We start from the raw sequence: 15,955 nt of genomic DNA on the forward strand, positions 1-15,955 counted from the left end.
GCTTACAACAACGGGAATTTATTCTCACAGGTCAGGAGGCCACAAGTTCAAAATCAAGGTGTCGGCAGGGCTGGTTCCTTCTGGGGGCTCTGAGGGAGTCTGTCCACGCCTGTCTCCGGGCTTCTGGTGGTGCCAGCAGGCCTTGGCGTTCCTTGGCTTGTGGCAGCATCACTCCTGTCTCTGCCTCTGTGGTCACATGGCCTTCTCCCTGTGCGTCTCTGTCCTCTCCTCTTGCAAGTACACAGTCATTGGGTTTAAGGCCCCCTACTCCAGAATGACCTCATCTTAACTGATTACATCCACAAAGACCCTGCTTACCCAAATGGTCACATTCTGAGGTTCTGGGTGGACATGAATGGGGGGGACACTATTCAACCCACTTGGGGGGGAGCTTCAAAGGCTGCAGTTGCTTGTAGCATTACGCACCCCAGCCTTCCCCTCCAATCTTGTCACACTTTCAAAATGGAGCCTGTGGGGGCTTTTCCAGTATTCCAGTGGTGTCAACGAGGAAATGGGGTGAGTTGGGGGTCCCCTTTGTAGATCCATGGCTAGTCTGTAGGATGGACGCCTGGTGTGGGAACGCTTCCCCAAGACCCCATCTCCTGCCCTCCCCCAGCTTGTGAGGAAGCCTGGGAATTGGACTGGCCTTGCCACCTCTCCCCAGGGTGAGGTCCAGCACTGCCTCTGCTCCGGCCCCGAGTGGTTGTGTTCCAGGGTCAGGCTGGCCTTGGTTGCCCCACTTGGTCTGTCTGAGGCAGACGTGCCTCTCTGATCACCATCTATGGTCTCTTGAGTGGCTGAGGGGAGCAGTATAGAGTCCTTGTTCGGTTTAGTCATCACTGGAGTCGGGGCAGCTGCTGAAACCACTGGGTTCCGGAATGTTCCATCCAGAGGTATGGCCGTTCCTCATGGCTAGGTGGCTTTGGCCCTCATGCCAGCTGTGATCGTCCATACTGTTTTGTCACCCAATCGCTGTAAATATTTTCACCTTTCCATACCACCTACATTCCAGGGTGTGTGCCCTGCTCTTCTCTCTCTTCCCTTAGTAAACATCAGCCCTTCTTCTGGCCCCATGTGCTCCATTCTGGAGAATGGAGCCGCCAGGTTAAGGATGGTGTTTACTTTCAAGGCCAGCTTCTGGAGCTCTCGAGCATGAGGTACCCAGCCAGATCCAGCCGGGCCAGTGTTGCCGACCACCCGCCTCCCCCACATGGGCTCACTTCGCTCACGTCCAGGCTGGTGCTGGAGGTGGCTGCCCTCCGACTGGTGTGAGAGCTGGGCCCATCAAGTGCCTGCTCCACGACATTCTCTCATGCAGTCCGGTGACATAGGACTTTCATGATTCTCCTCATATAGATGGGGACACTGAGGCCCTCAGAGCTTTATGCACCTTGTCCAGGTGGTGGAACCAGCTTTCAACTCAGGCCTGAACTCCCACCGCCTCATCCTCCCAGCTTGCCTTGACAGACAGTAATTCACAGAGTTGAACTTGGTACAAAGTTTATTTTCTGTCACTGCTTGTGAAACATCCTAAATGAACTTACTGGCGGCATTAAAAGGGGTAGAGAGGGGGGAAATGGGGCTAAAAAATGGCCTTTGCTTTTGATGGCACGGCTGGCAGCACGGGCGGAGGTGTGCCACGTTTAGGCTGCCCTGTCCACACTGTGCCCCGGAGCTGAGGTGAGGGCCTCCACAGGCGGGAGAGGCCACATTCCCTGCAGGAAGGTCTCCCTGGGCCTGCTGTGGCCTTGGTGGAAGCCCACCTCGCATCTGGCTTCTAATGAAAATGCCCTCGTTGGGAGTGGGGGCTGCTGGTGGGGCCCCTGTGGCCAGATCAGGTGGAGTCTGTGGCCCGGATCTTGGCTGGCTGAGGTCGGGCAGGGCCTGTCTTGCCTGGCACAGGGCTGGATGGCAGGAGACCCTTGCCCACCCCCAGCGCATGGCAGCCAGCCATGACCCCAGCTGAATGCTGGAATCTGTACTCAAATGCCAAGGACCCTGCTGGACCTCCTGAGCCTCTAGTGTGGGGACCCAAGATGACTTCTCTGCTCTTCCTGTGGGGCAGGCGGGGAAGGAGCTGAGACTCTGAGCAGTGGATCTTGGAAGCACACAGGGGACAGAACGGAGGTGCCACAGATCAGGGCTTCAGCCTGGTGGGAGCAGCAGGGCTGGGAACCCCAGTTAGGAAAGGCCTCTGTGAAGACGGCGGGTGGGGGGATAATGCTTTCAAAGTCACAGGGCGAGGGAGACAGGGCGCCTCCTGTGGCCCCCAGCTGTCTCTGGTTATGCACAAGGGAGGGCGCTGCGCCAGCCCACAGGGACAGTTTCAGGTGTGAGAACATTCAGTATTCTATCTGTATTTAAGGGTCAGCTCCACCTTGAGTTTGGAAGGACCTTAGAACATATATGTGCCTTTGTGTGTTGGTTAAAGAAAAAAGAGAAATCAAATTTCAATCTTTACCCCTTTATCACCAAGTCCATTTGGGGTGTGTGTGTGGGTGGTGGTAATTTAGGAACACAAAATAGCAAGCATCCAGGGACCCAAAAAATCAGGCTAAATTCCCTTTCAAGACCCTTTCAACCCTGAAATTCTCTAAATATGTTTTACTTAAGTTTTATAGCTTTAAAAAAGACCTGGTATGATGGAAATAATAGATGCATATAAAAGAGAAAAAATGCAGAAATGGAAAAGGGTGAAAAGCTTTGTAGTCCCATCTCAGAACAAAACATCATCTTGATGGTGTTTCCTTCCAGGCCCTTTCAGAGGATAGGGGCTGCTTGAGTTGTCATGCTCTTTGTACCAGTTTGTACTGGCATCTTTGCTCTAAGTGCATGAAAATGTTCTGACCGAATTCTAACAGGGTTGGATCCACAGTCTGAGGGTCCCTGTGCTACAAAAGCACATGCTAATGGAAACAGGGAGAGCGAACAGACCCCCAGGGCCTAGGCATGTCGAGGAAATGTCACATCATCCTGATAACCTCCTCCTCCATTACCAGAGGCATCTACAGTTGGCCTAGAGGAGGCACCAGGGTCTCCCTGGCTGTCCCTGGCCCAGGAGGGTCCCCCAGGGCCCTGGGACTTCCTCCTGGGGGTCTGGCCTGGGTGCTCTGCCTCTCAGCCTGGAGTGTTACGTGTTGCTTCCTCCCAGTTCCGGATCCGGCAGAATCTTCAGGGGCCTGAGCCTTCTGGCCACTGGGACCCTTGCTGGCAAGCAACTTGGGCTGAGTGGTCCCCTTCCGAAATGCCCTGAGCTGCTGGAGAAGCTGACTTTTCCCGGTACAGTCCCTGTGTCACAAGAAGCAACCTCAATCAACACCACACAGAGGCCAGCACTTCACCACAGGACACAAACACAAAAAGCCAGAGTGCTTCCAGAGCGTGTTCCCAGCTTCTCTAGACGCTAAACAAATAAGGACTGCAGCCTCTGGGCCCTCGTCCTGTGCCGAGTCACAGGGCATATCAGCATGTTAAAGCCTCGGGGAGGAAACCTGTGTGACACTTTGCAACCCAAATCTGTCTTCTCTCTTTTTCCTATGATTCCTAATTAGGCATTAGGGGGAAAGCTGCATTAGACTCTGACATTCCCAAAGAGCAGGATCTGCAGGCTTTGCAGTTCCAAAAATGATAGACCCTGCCACAGCATATCATTCTAACTTGCTGGTGACCAGAGTGTGGGCCTCCCCATGGCAGAGACCCGAGGCTTCTCTGAACTTGACCTTTCACTTCTTCATTCACCCTGGCTAACAACTCTCACTGTGTTCCATCCCTACACTTTCCCTTCATTTCCACTGCCATCACTAGTAGGGAGCAAAATCAATCTGGGGAGCTATTTTTCAGGGACAAAGTGTACTGATCCCTTCTGGAGAGCAAGCTAAGGTGTCCTTGGTGAGGTCAGAATAGCAGGCCAGGCTGAGATGCTGCTGGGCCCCAGGTGGGCTCCCGCAGGCTAATCTCCCCACCTCCCAGATCCCCCCACACTCTCATGTGCTGGCCCTTTGGGTGCAAGACAGCTCAAAGCACAAATGTTAGAGTGCTGGTGAAAGCCTGCTGCGGAAAGCAGAGATGGGGCATCCCCAGGCCGCGGGAGCCCCCTCGTGGTTACCTCAGCCCCCAGGGGCCCTGCTGGTCTCTCAGAGCCGCTGTGTCCTCTTCCCCCTCCTCCTCGCTGTCAGAAGAGCTGGAGCTGGAGATGGGGGCAGGAAACGAGGGTTCGCTGGACGTGCCTCAGTCCACCCCGGCTCCCACTAGGGACTTGGAGCGTCCAGGCCTCCTTGGTGACCCAAGGCAGGAGGACCAGTAGGCCAGCCAAAGCCCAGCCAACCAAAACCAAAGGGCCACTGGGCTTCTGCCAAGTGGTGGCAGGACGGAGGTACCCGCGAGGCCATGTGCCCCGGCCTAGACTCCATTTCTTAGAAAGACTGCCCTCTGCCCCTGTTTCCTCCCTCCCTGCCGGGAGAGCCTGCTGATGGGACCCGGTGGGGTTGTTGACCAGGCTCAGTTCCTGGTTGGAAGCATTTCTCAACTGAGCGGTGCCTGTGAAGTCCCTGTTCCTCCCGAGGCCAGCACGGCATCTGCAAATCACTGGGTTTGCTGCGGGGCTGTTACCGCTCCCAGTACCTTTCAGACGACTCCTGGTCTGATGGCTCCTTCGGCCGCAGATCGATGAAGATGGTGGGAGGCTCTGCTGGGTTCCTTAGCCGCATACCCCTGGCCAGTGTCGGGCCCAGCTCAGCCTGGAAGCCCAGCTCTGTGGAAGCACATCTGAGATGAGAAGAGCAGGGAGTGCTAAGTACTTCTTGGTGATTACTGTGTGACCTGTGCTGGGGTCACGGCTGTGTGTGTGTGCGGGGCACCAAGATAAGCCCTATAAATGCATTTGCTCTTTGACTCTTCAGAACAACCCTCAAGATTTAGGCCAGCACCATCCAACAGAATTTTCCATGATGATTAAAATGTTCCATATCTCTGCTTTCCAGTACGGTAGCCACTTGCCACAAGTAGCTATTTAAATTTACATTTAAGCTAATTAAAATTAATAAAATAAAACTAAAAATTCAGTTCTTCAGTTGCACTAGCCACATTTCAAGGGTTCAGTAGCCACATGTGGCGAGTTGCTACTGACTGCACAGAGTAGGTCTAGACATTTCTGTTGCACACTTGGGTTGCCAGGGGCAGAAGCCCAGTCCAGCTAGCTCAGGTGAAAAGGGGACTTCATTAGCTCTCTGATTCCTAAAAAGAGTGGAACAAGCAAAGTGTCGGAAGAGCAGGGGTACACCTAGCCTTTAAGGGACCCCAGGGCCCTGTCCCCACCTCTGCCTCTCAACTTCAGTCTTTCTCACCACAGCTGTTCTTTCTCTGCCCTCCACCCCAACCCAAGACAGAGAGTGGAAATTCCCCAGGGAAAGACTCTAACTGGCCTGGCTGGGGTCAGATGCCCCGGGCTGGCCCCATCCATGGTGGCCAGAGGGCCAGGGTCCTACTCCTGGGGAGGCCATGTGGATGGTGAAAGGAGGGCTCCCATGGGGTAGAGGAAAGAGTGGGTGCTTTGAGACTTGAGTCCCAGCTCTGCTACATATGGTCTGGGCAAGTCAACCTCTCTGAGCCTCAGTTTCCCCTCTATAAAATGCACCCACCTGATCAGATTCTTGAGATGAAATGAGAAATACACACCAAGTGCCCCACCCATATATGCCTAATGAATGCTGCAAGGCTGCGGGCCAGTTCTAGCGAGGACAGGGCCGTGGCTGGCAGGAAGTCCCACCTGCTTGCGGCCTTCTGCTCGGTGTCCTGGGGTGTGTCAGCAGGCACCTTCCCGGCAGAGGCTGCAGCTCTGGACTGCGTGGCGCACAGGAGGGCAAGCTGTTCCATGAGCCTGTCCTGGGCACTCGACACAGCCTGGTCTGATGGGAGGGGGGAAGCTGCTTAGTGGGGATGCGGCCCTCATTTGACTTACAGTGGCCTGAGCCACTCGGGACCCCTTGTGGGGACGTACCTCGGGCTTGTGCATGGAGAAGTGACGGGGGTCCGCCAGAGGCCCCTGCCCGACCCCTCCTCTACTCTCCGCCCTTTATGAGGACCCCCCTCCAGCTCAGCAGGGCCAACGGAGCAATATCTTCATGAGCAGGGAGTTATATTCGAGCCTCGTGAAGTAGCAATGACTTCTTGCTAAAAGTGCATCCCACGCCCTCACTCCTGAGGCCCACTTGTCAGAGGGAACTATCATTAACATTCCGTGTGTTCCTTTTTTTTAACAGCAACAGGATCATCCTCTATAGATTTTTTTTCGGTGAATATTTTACGTCTTTCTGTGTGAATATATATGTAGATTCCCCTCACTGAGCTGCAGTGTTCTGTGATGACTCATTTAGCTGGACTCCTACTGAATATTGAATACGGGTCGTTTCCAGTTTTTCACAATTATAACAACACTGCAGCGAACATCCCTGAATACACATCTTTCCCCCGCAGGGTGCGTGTGTTTCCGAGACTCTAGAAGTGGAATAGCGTGATCAGAGGCTTATGTGCCTTTAAAATAGAGAATAGATTCTGCCACCTTGCCTTCCAAAAAGGGGGTACCAATTCCAGTCCCCCATCCCCCCATTCCTCACAGGAGGCTGGGTTTCTCCACATCCTGCTATAACCCCTCTCATATCCCCAGGGCCTAGTCCATGCTTGGCACATAGCAGGCAGTCACATATATAATGAATGAATGAATGAAGTGAATGAAGAAGTGAAGGCGTGAAGGAATGAATGAAGTCTTTCAAGGACTGGCACCTGAGTGTTCAGGACGGTGAGGGCCAAGCAGTGGAGAGGACATGGTGGCCTGCGGGGCTGACCGTGCCCAGCCCAGGCCCTATTTTAAAGAGAGGACCTGGCGGAGCTGCTTGTGGGGATGCACTTGGGCCCTGGCATTCAAGGTCAGACCTCGGCCCTGCAGGCGGTCAGTTGCCCACCACGTGGCTCCAGGTGGGCCATCTCCCCAGTCGTCTTCTCGTCCCACCAGATTCTGAAGGATGTGATCCAGATCCCACTCTTCGAGTTCCTGAAATAATTAAAATGGTGATTACGTGGCTGCCACAGGGTCCCGGAGGCATGAGTGCCGATTTCACAGCTGCCGTGACCAACGGAGGCTGTTGCGGGGTGTCGTGGGGCAGAAATCGGGGCTGAGGTGCACGCCCATGTTTGCACATGGGCTTGCTCACCCACCCTGTGCGGGCTGCAGTATGAACTGGTTTTCTTGCCACTTCCTTCCGATGCCTTTTTTGGGCAATACTTTCATTTCTGGCACAAAGACATTGTTTGACCTGGAGGTAAACCCAGTGTCATCTTAAAACTCTTTAAGTTCAAACAGGTTTAAAACGTTGGGAAGTTAAGACGTTTTGCTCTTTTAAGAAACAGGGCCAGCCCCGTGGCGTAGCGGTTAAGTGCGCACGCTCGGCTACCAGCCGCCCGGGTTCAGATCCCGGGCGCGCACGGACGCACTACTTCTCTGGCCATGCTGAGGCCGCGTCCCACATACAGCAACTAGAAGGATGTGCAGCTATGACATACAACTATCTACTGGGGCTTTGGGGGAAAAATAAATAAATAAAATTATTAAGAAACAGATTGTTCTAGGGAGGTACTAACACTGGAGGACTTGGAAGAGAGTGCTGTGGGGGTCGAGTGGGGTGATGAAGGAGGACATAATCAGGAATTCATGGTTCTTACGTGTGACCTTGCCACTCCCGGCAGCCCCAGAGGTGAGTGAAAATAAGGGTGTTTAGGGGCGAGCAGAAAGGAAAGAATGGGGCTGATAACAACAGAATTGGTGAAAATGACCTCCATGTACACCTGAGGCCAGTTTTCTCTAAGTTATTAAGAAAGTTATCCAACATTTGTAAATCGGAGAAAAAAGAGAATCGCCTGACCTTTCAGCATTACACCGGAGCATTTTCTAACAAGCCCACCTTTCTAAGGGAAGGTGACTTGGTCTGCACGGTAAACCAGGGCCCACCCGTTTTACAACTTTGTGAAACTGAGAGGTGCGATGGTTTTCTTTTCGGTCTGGTAGAGAAGATAACCCCAAAGATAACAGTTCCGTTGCCCTGAAGGATGTTGACCGATTTTCTACTTAATATAGGAATTTTATCTCAGCATCTATTTCTTTTTTCTCAGTGTCTTACAAAATCCTGGTTTCTCATACTCTCTTTGGCTTTGGCATCCTGCGGGTTCCTCTTGAATAGCTAAACACAGCATTAACCTGTGCTCATTATTTGTATGAGAATGCGGGCTTTCACGTTTTGAGAATTGTGCTTTGACAGAGTCTGTTCCCTGTCTTATATGTGGTTGTATGTCTTCATAAACATAATTGGGATTAGTATTCTTTTTTTTTTTTCTAAAAAAAGGCTGGCGTCTCCTTGCTCTTCCTCCTAGTTAACTCTACCTGAAGATGGTTCGTTTGCCAGGATGACACACCCTCTGAGAAACGGCTGCCTGCCTGCCGGTGGACCTGGGACCAGGGAGTAAGGTCGCTGCTATGGACTGAAAGTCTGTGTCCCTCCAAAACGCACATGTCGAAATTCTAACCCCCCCGTGTGATGGTGTTTGGAGGTGGGGCCTTTGGGAGGTGATTAGGTCATGAGAGGGGAGCCTTCATGAATGGAACTAGTGCCATTATAAAAAAGGGGGCCTCAAAGAGCCCCCGAATCCCTTTAACAGTGAGGACACAGCGAGAGGATGGCAGGCCCTCACCAGACACTGAATTTGCTGGCACCTTGCTCTTGGCCCTCTAGAACTGTGAGAAATGACTTTCTGTTGTTTCAGCTCCCAAGTCTGTGGGATTTTGTTATAGCAGCCCAAATAGATGAAGACAGGTGGAGGGGGCCGGCCTCAGGTTGGCCTGTGCAGGACCAGCTAGGGGCCACCGTGCAGGGCCCATCCAGAGGAAGCACAGGGCAGGGGAGACACTACCTGGAGGGAGAGCAGTGGCAGTCCTTCCAGGGGCTGCTCTGGTGGAGTTTCTGGTCTCGGACCTGACGCTGCTGCTCCACAGGGCGTCACCTTCACTTGACTTTGGTCACTGCAGGCTGGGCCCCGGGCATCCCAGGTGACTTTATGCAGAATGTCTCTTTTGATCATCTTCCTTCTCTCCCTGCGGAGGGCTCTGCCGTCTGCGGAGTCTGAGCCCTCACGGGCTCGGGAGGCAGTGCTTGGGGGCTGGGTCTTCAGGTCTCCTTCCTGGGGGGAGAGGGTGGCTTCTCCCTGCAGCCCCCAGGCAGGACTCTGGGATCCCTTGGTGTTGAAGGCCATGCCCCCAAGTTCGCCTTCCTGCCACCTGGGGGTCTCCTCGGACATCCTAAGAAGAGAGCTGCTCTTACCAGGGCTCTCCGAAGACCGACCAGGGCCCCTTCCTTCCAGAGAGGCCGAATCCTTTGTCCTCGCATCCCATTCCCTCCAGGGTTCGGCAGCAAATTCCACAGGCACAACTGGCTATTGAGAAAATAGGCGTCCTGGTGAACAGCCTCAAAAACATACTTCAGGGAATTTTTTTTAGTAAAAAAATTTTTACTACAAAAATTTTTTTTGTAGTAAAATACGTATATAACATAAAATTTGCCATTTTAACCATTTTTAAATGTACAGTTCAGTGGCATTAAGTCCATTCACAATGTTGTGCAACCATCACTACCATTTCCAAAGCTCTGGCATCTCCCCAAAGAAACTCTGTACCTCCCCTCCCTCCCACCCCCAGTACCTTCTAGTCTACTTTCTGTCTCTATGAATTTGCTTATTCTAGATATTTCATATAAGTGGAATCATACAATATTTGTCCTTTTGTGCCTTTTCACTTAGTGTTTTCAAGGTTCATCTACTTCGTAGCATGTGTCAGTACTTCATTCCTTTTTATGGATTGAAGAATACTCTGTTGTATGGCTAGACCACATTTTGTTTGTTGATGGACACATGGCTTGTTTCCACCTTTTGGCCGCTGTGAATAGGTCACACAGCTATTAGGGGGTGGACAAGATGAAACCCAGGCCCTTTGACTCCAGAGCAAGCCCACAGCCTCCACCTCCATGAGTTGGTATAGACTTTCCCATCCCAGATTAAGAAAAAAATCATCCAGAAGAGTTGCCAAGGTAATTGTAGAATTGAAGAAAATTAAAATAAAGTCCCGTGGACATCATTCCACTTGAACTAACCAGGGGTCTTGTCAGCGCTGGGAATTTCTCCTATTTGGGGTTCCTTCAGACATACTTCTAGGCCTCGCTGAGTGAGTGGGTGATTTCTGCCATGGTGATGGGTGGGGGACGTGCCCTGGCTCTGTAAGAAGACCCTGTGTCTGTGCTCACACTGAGGACTGCAGAAGTCTCAGCACACCACCACCCCGTCCAAACCTGCATCGAGAGACCTGAACAAACTCGGGCATGGCTTCTGGGAGCATAAGGCTCGGGTGAGCCCAGCCCCCCATTAGATGGTGGCCTGAGAAAGGAAGCTCAACGCTGCTGCCAGGAGAATTTACTGTTTGTTCTGCCAACGCCTGCTGAGAGGCCCCTGACCTCCCTTTCTTCCAGCATTTACTAAAAAGGGCTCATAATTGTGAATATGTGTCTCTACAATGCAGAAGCATCTGTCACGGAGCTGAGAGCCATTCCTTTGAAATGCACTCGTTGGGAAGGACAGGGCTTCTGTGTCCCTTCTCCTGGGAGGATAGCCTCCCGATGTCCCTAACTGCCACCAGCAGACACACCTGGCCTCGTCTCATCTACACTGATCAGCTCCTTGTGATGTTTCTCTCCTTGACGACTGAGCCCCGCTCCCCCCAGCCCTCATTCTCCCTTTAAAACGCCCACTCACCTCTGCACAAATCAGAGCTCAGCTCTGTCCCTGCTGTCAGTGTTACCGAGTAAAAGCTGCTTCCCCAGCTTTAACTAATGTTGGGCTGTTTGTCTTAGACAGCACACTCCACCCCCTGGTTAATGAGAGCTAGCCATAATGCTGGATGGAGCTGAGCTGCGGGAAGTGCACAGAGGGAGCCAGGCCCGGCTCCTGGAGCCTTTGCACACTGAGAACTGAACAGGCCTGACGGCTGGGGACATGTCCAGCGATGGAAGCCCACTGATGGGTTCTGTTTATAAAGGCAGCAATTAATTTTAGCATCAAGCCATGAATTTTTGATAGAGCTCTTGGTCTTACCTGGGGCCCTGGGAAATGGGGAGACAAGAAGATGAAAATTTCACTCTGACATTTGGCGATGACTGCAACTACAGTACAGTTGTATGTCGCTTAACGACGGGGATACGTTCTGAGAAGTGCATTGTTGGTCGATTTCGTCGTCATGTGACCATCATAGGGTGTACTTAAACCTACCACACACCTAGGCTATACGGTACTGATCTTCTGGGACCACCGTTGTATGTGCAGTCTGTCGCTGACCTAAGTGTCATTAAGCAGCACACAACTGTACCTAATTACAGAGTGTGCTCTGGCGTTTTCTAATTGTTTCCTGTCTTCATCTCATCTCCCCAGCCAGGGGCACCTTCTTACCTCTCAATCCCTACTGTCATCCTTACTAAATCAATGAACGTTTAGGAAGCGCAAGATTTTGTGAGAAGCCAGGTAGTGCTGAACCAGCTGGGTTAAGGGAGAGGCATTTATGACAAGTTGTGACAATATTCAGACAGTTCAGGGTGCCACGGTAGGGAATAGGCCAGCAGAGGTGTGTGTGAGTGTGTGTGTGTGCACACGCCCGTGTGGCTGGGGCTGAAGAGGAAGAGCAGAGGCAAAATCAGACAGAAAATAAGTACCCCCCCAACCCCTCTCCCAGCCCCGAAGTGAGCTGGGCCCTGGGAGAGTGGTGTGCATGAGATGGGGAGATGTCTGCTGTCTGAACATCTTGGGTTGCACCTGGAGACAGGCTTGGGTGTGCAGAGATGCCAGACCAGGGGTTTTAACCTCTGTGACCCACATTGCTGCTAGAGTCCGGTGAGAGCCATGGACACCCACCCCCACACCCCATGCTGCCCACAGGGCCCTGGCTTCATGGATGCCCAGAGCCTGCATCCCACAGACCTCAGGAGGGGACCCGTCAGCTGTAGTGACCCAGGCCCCGGCAGGGTCTTCCGCCAGCTCCTCCGACAAGTCTGGAATCAGGGCAGCTTGATTTCGCTGGAAGATGAACAGCTCCTCTTCCCCGCAGTCCGACTGTGGACAAACAAGACGGCTTCGGGATGACACCGCAGAGCAGAGCCAGGAGGGCCTCCCTGCTACCCTCACCCTGCCCCGCCCTGCCCCACCCTGCTGCTCAGGAGCCACCCCGGTTGGGGAGATTAGTTCTTCCCTAGAGGGCCTTGCCCTGCGGCTGGATCCTGCCGCTGATCTAGAAATGGGCTCAGCAGCACCACCTGGTGGAGGTGAGATCCAGGGCTCCGGATTCTGCACGTCCCTGCCACCCACAGCAGGTGATCAGTTAATGCCTGGTGCTGAATGCACAGGACAGCCAGGGGGTAGCTGAAAGAGCAGAGTCCAGCCCTCCCCCTCCCCCATGACCTTGAGCTACCACTTAATGACAGGAGCCTTGGTTTGTCACCTCTAAGTCGGGGGGGGGGGGCAATTATAGTTGCCAGCCCACCTCACAGGGATAGTCTGAAGATAAGAGCAAATGAGACTGAAGATGTGAAAAGGCACTGTGAGTGCGCTATCTACTCCCCATTAGCCTCGCCTGCACTGGAAGATCCCTGAGGTCCAGGAAGCTCTGTCGTGTTCATCTTTGTGGGTGCCCCAGGTAGGACCCACACCTGACACGTTACTTCTAAACCCTTGCCCTTTCTCTAAACGCTCTGCTCCAACCTGTGTGTTTGGCACCCATGCTGAGGAGCTCCTGCTGGTGCAACACCCACCTTGCATTGTCAGCAGGGTCGCTGTTGCGTCTTACATGTGTGGACAGGCCTAATTTCCACTACATGGAGAAGCTGGTGCAGCTCATTTAAGCCTGAATTCAGAGTCACTTTGGTCACCCAACATTCTCTTAGTTGGTAGAAACTAGAAACACAACCACCATCATGGTGAGGCAGGGTCTGCCACAGTGTATAATGTTACAAAGGACTCCTGGTCCTTGAAGAGGCTGAGTAGGCTCCATGAATGTTTGCTGAATGAATGCATGTGACCAATAACAAAATTACTATGTATTGTACATTTCCCATGTGCCAAGCACTGTGGCTTATGTAGATTATTTAATCCTTACGACAACTTACAATCAGAGCTGGGATTTGATCCATGGAGCCTCTTATATGATGTCCCTCTCTGTTTATTATTATCGTCCTCCACAGAGCAACCTGGGGGTTTTGCCAGGACATGACAAAGGCCAGGACGTGGATGATTTTGTTAACTCTGACCATTAATTGAGCATGCGCTCTGAGCCAGCCACTTCAAATGCAGAATCCGAAATTTGTACCAGTGATAACTATCTGTATTTTGCAGTGAGAAAACTGAGGCTGACCCAGGTGTGGCAACCACCCCCAGGTCACATGGTAAGTCAGTAACCGAGTGAGGATGGGGACCCAGGTCTGCTTGATGCTGAAGCCCCTGCTCTCTCTGCTCTGCTGCAGTGCTGTTCTCCACTCTCTGTTGGGCCAGGACGTGGCCAGGACCACCACTGAGAGGGGCTACCATTTCGGTGCATCATGGTAAGCCCTTGGAGAAGTTCTCCAGTTGTGGTTGGGGTCACCTGGAAGGATGCTGAGCACCAAGAAATGTATTCAGAGAACAAAAACAGAGATGGTGACAGACGCAGAAGCTGATAAGCTGTGGCGCTGTCTTTGGGTCAGCATCACGTCTGCCACGGGAAGGAAGGGTGGTCGTGGCCCAGGAAGATGTGAGAAGAAGGCGCCTGCTTACCAAGGAGGAATCCGAGTCCAGGGACGGCAGCTGCTCCCTGACAGCCTCAAGGACGGCAGCCCAGGGAGAGGGCAGTGAGGGCCCCGTATCTTTGTCATGGGATGCCATGGAGGCCGGGGCTCAGGGCATGCTTCTCAGTGTGCCATCATCCAAGGAGCCCTGCGGAGGACACAGGGTGAGGTGAGAGGGTCCAGGGGCCAAGGGTCCAGAGCTCCAGGGCATCTACCATCCCGTGGGGGATGCAAACTGACTCACAGACCTCCCACCCCATTTTCCTTCTGGTTCTGCAGGTTCCTGTTACTCAGTGCCAGGCACTGTGCATGCACTGTGTGTGTGTGTGTAGTGCAGTGTGGAGCCTGCAGATGTATGTATATGATGTATATAATGATAGTATATGATAATATATAGATACATGCATTGATATATAATGATATATGTACAAAGGTATATGTATATAATATATAGAATGATACATGCATATATATAGAAATATGTAAACTATATATATCTCCCATATAACATAGATACTATTATCTACATTTATAGGCTCAGAGAAGTTGTTGTTAGTAAATGGCAGACACAATTTGTATCAAATTTAAAGGGGATTTCAAGCCCCCCCCGACCCCCCCCCCCCCCCCCCCGACAAAGGAATAGACAGAGACATTTTGGAGTTCCCAGGAGAGGTGTTTTTTTGGAGTCGCCACTCAAATTAACCCCTATGCCCAGGCACTGAACCAGCCCCCTTTGTGTATCCCAGAGTCTAAAAGGAGAAGGCCTGGTCCCTCAAGGGTCAAAGGGGCCTTAGGAATGTGGGATGATGGTACTCCAGCCAGCGTCCGGAGAATCCTTGCAGCCTGGAGGCAGCTGTGCCTATAAAACGGGAAGAGAACTCCTGCCCCAGCAGAAGTCACTCTGCGTCAGCGCCCCCAACAGGTAGCGGCAGGAGACGGGAGTGGGGGGCTTCTTGCTTCCTCTGTGCCTACAGGAGGGGGGACAGGAGCGTGGTGCACCCTGAACTGGGAACAGCAGAGGGGATGCATCCGGTACGTACATCACGGGGTGTTCTCTCGCTGCCGGCCAGATCACAGGGCAACACTGAGAAGTTCTACAGGCGGACAAGGCAATAGGGGAGGGAAAGGCATTACAGGCTGCGGGAAGAACGTGTACAGGGGCTCAGAGGAGTGAAAACTGCCCAGCGAGTTGGGGGAAGACAGTGTCCGTCGCTGGAATATGCGCTGAAAACAGACCAGATCGTGAAGGGTCCTGAACGCCAACTTGTTGCTGGCTCGCTCCGCAGACGCAGGTTAAGTCCGGATCCTGACTCCGCCTCCACGTCCGTTTCTTGGCTGCAGCCCGTTAGCCCCGCCCCCAAGGCCCCGCCCCGGCCCCTTCTGTCGCGGGGCGGCCGGTTGTTATGACAACTAGACGCCAATGCCCTCCCCGGTCAGGCTTTAAATTCTAAAGCTCGGAAACAGGAAAACCCCTCGCCCGTCCTGCCACCCACCCTCAGGTCCTGTTTCCTCCCATCCAACTCCCAGCATTTATCTCCGCAGTTGCGGCAGGCCGGAGGCCACTCACCTCCGGCCTCTGCCTCTTTCTCCGCTTCCCGCGCGGTCCTGACAGGGCTATAAACAGTCTCCAGGGCGTCCCTCCGGTCGCTTTTGCCCCCTTCGGCCGCGGCGCAACTACTGAGGCTGTCGCCGCCTTCGGAACCCCGCCTCAGCAGAGTCTTACCTTACTGGACTCAACCGCTTTTTGCCCCCGGCTCCTCTTTCGGGACTTGGCGCGTCCTGCCTCTCTTGCAACAGGATTGGTTCCCCTGGCTGGGGGCGGGGGTGCAGGACGAATGCTCTCTGCTCATTGGCTACGTTCGGCGTCACTCAGCGAGCCGGGCGAGCGGACCGGAAGGCCCGGGTGCGGGTCCGGCGAATTCCACAGCGCTGGGCGCTGCCCCGGGGACCCGTGAGCGTCCCGGCGTGCTCCGCGCCTCCGGCAACCACTTCCGGGGCGCGCGCGGGGCCGTGGGTCCGGGCGCTGCGGCGGCGGCGGCCGGTGCGGAGGGAGCCTGGGCGGG

The 15,955-nt window shown here is 53.4% G+C and overlaps 1 protein-coding gene across 1 annotated transcript; it reads right to left on the reverse strand.

Annotated features, from left to right (window-relative positions):
* Positions 1 to 1,499: 1,499 nt before the first annotated feature.
* On the reverse strand, positions 1,500 to 15,586 carry DNAAF8 (dynein axonemal assembly factor 8). Its single transcript, XM_058570122.1, has 9 exons — positions 15,460 to 15,586; positions 13,882 to 14,040; positions 12,058 to 12,189; positions 8,956 to 9,474; positions 6,928 to 7,045; positions 5,765 to 5,903; positions 4,621 to 4,764; positions 4,106 to 4,216; positions 1,500 to 3,288 (listed from the first exon to the last, which is right to left on the reverse strand). Exons 2-9 carry the CDS (start codon positions 13,987 to 13,989, stop codon positions 3,006 to 3,008), a joined length of 1,554 nt encoding a protein of 517 aa, XP_058426105.1. The 5' UTR covers positions 13,990 to 14,040; positions 15,460 to 15,586; the 3' UTR covers positions 1,500 to 3,005.
* Between the last annotated feature and the right edge of the window lie 369 nt (positions 15,587 to 15,955).

Source organism: Diceros bicornis, chromosome 26, assembly GCF_020826845.1.
Source record: "Diceros bicornis minor isolate mBicDic1 chromosome 26, mDicBic1.mat.cur, whole genome shotgun sequence".
NCBI classification, from domain to species: domain Eukaryota; kingdom Metazoa; phylum Chordata; class Mammalia; order Perissodactyla; family Rhinocerotidae; genus Diceros; species Diceros bicornis.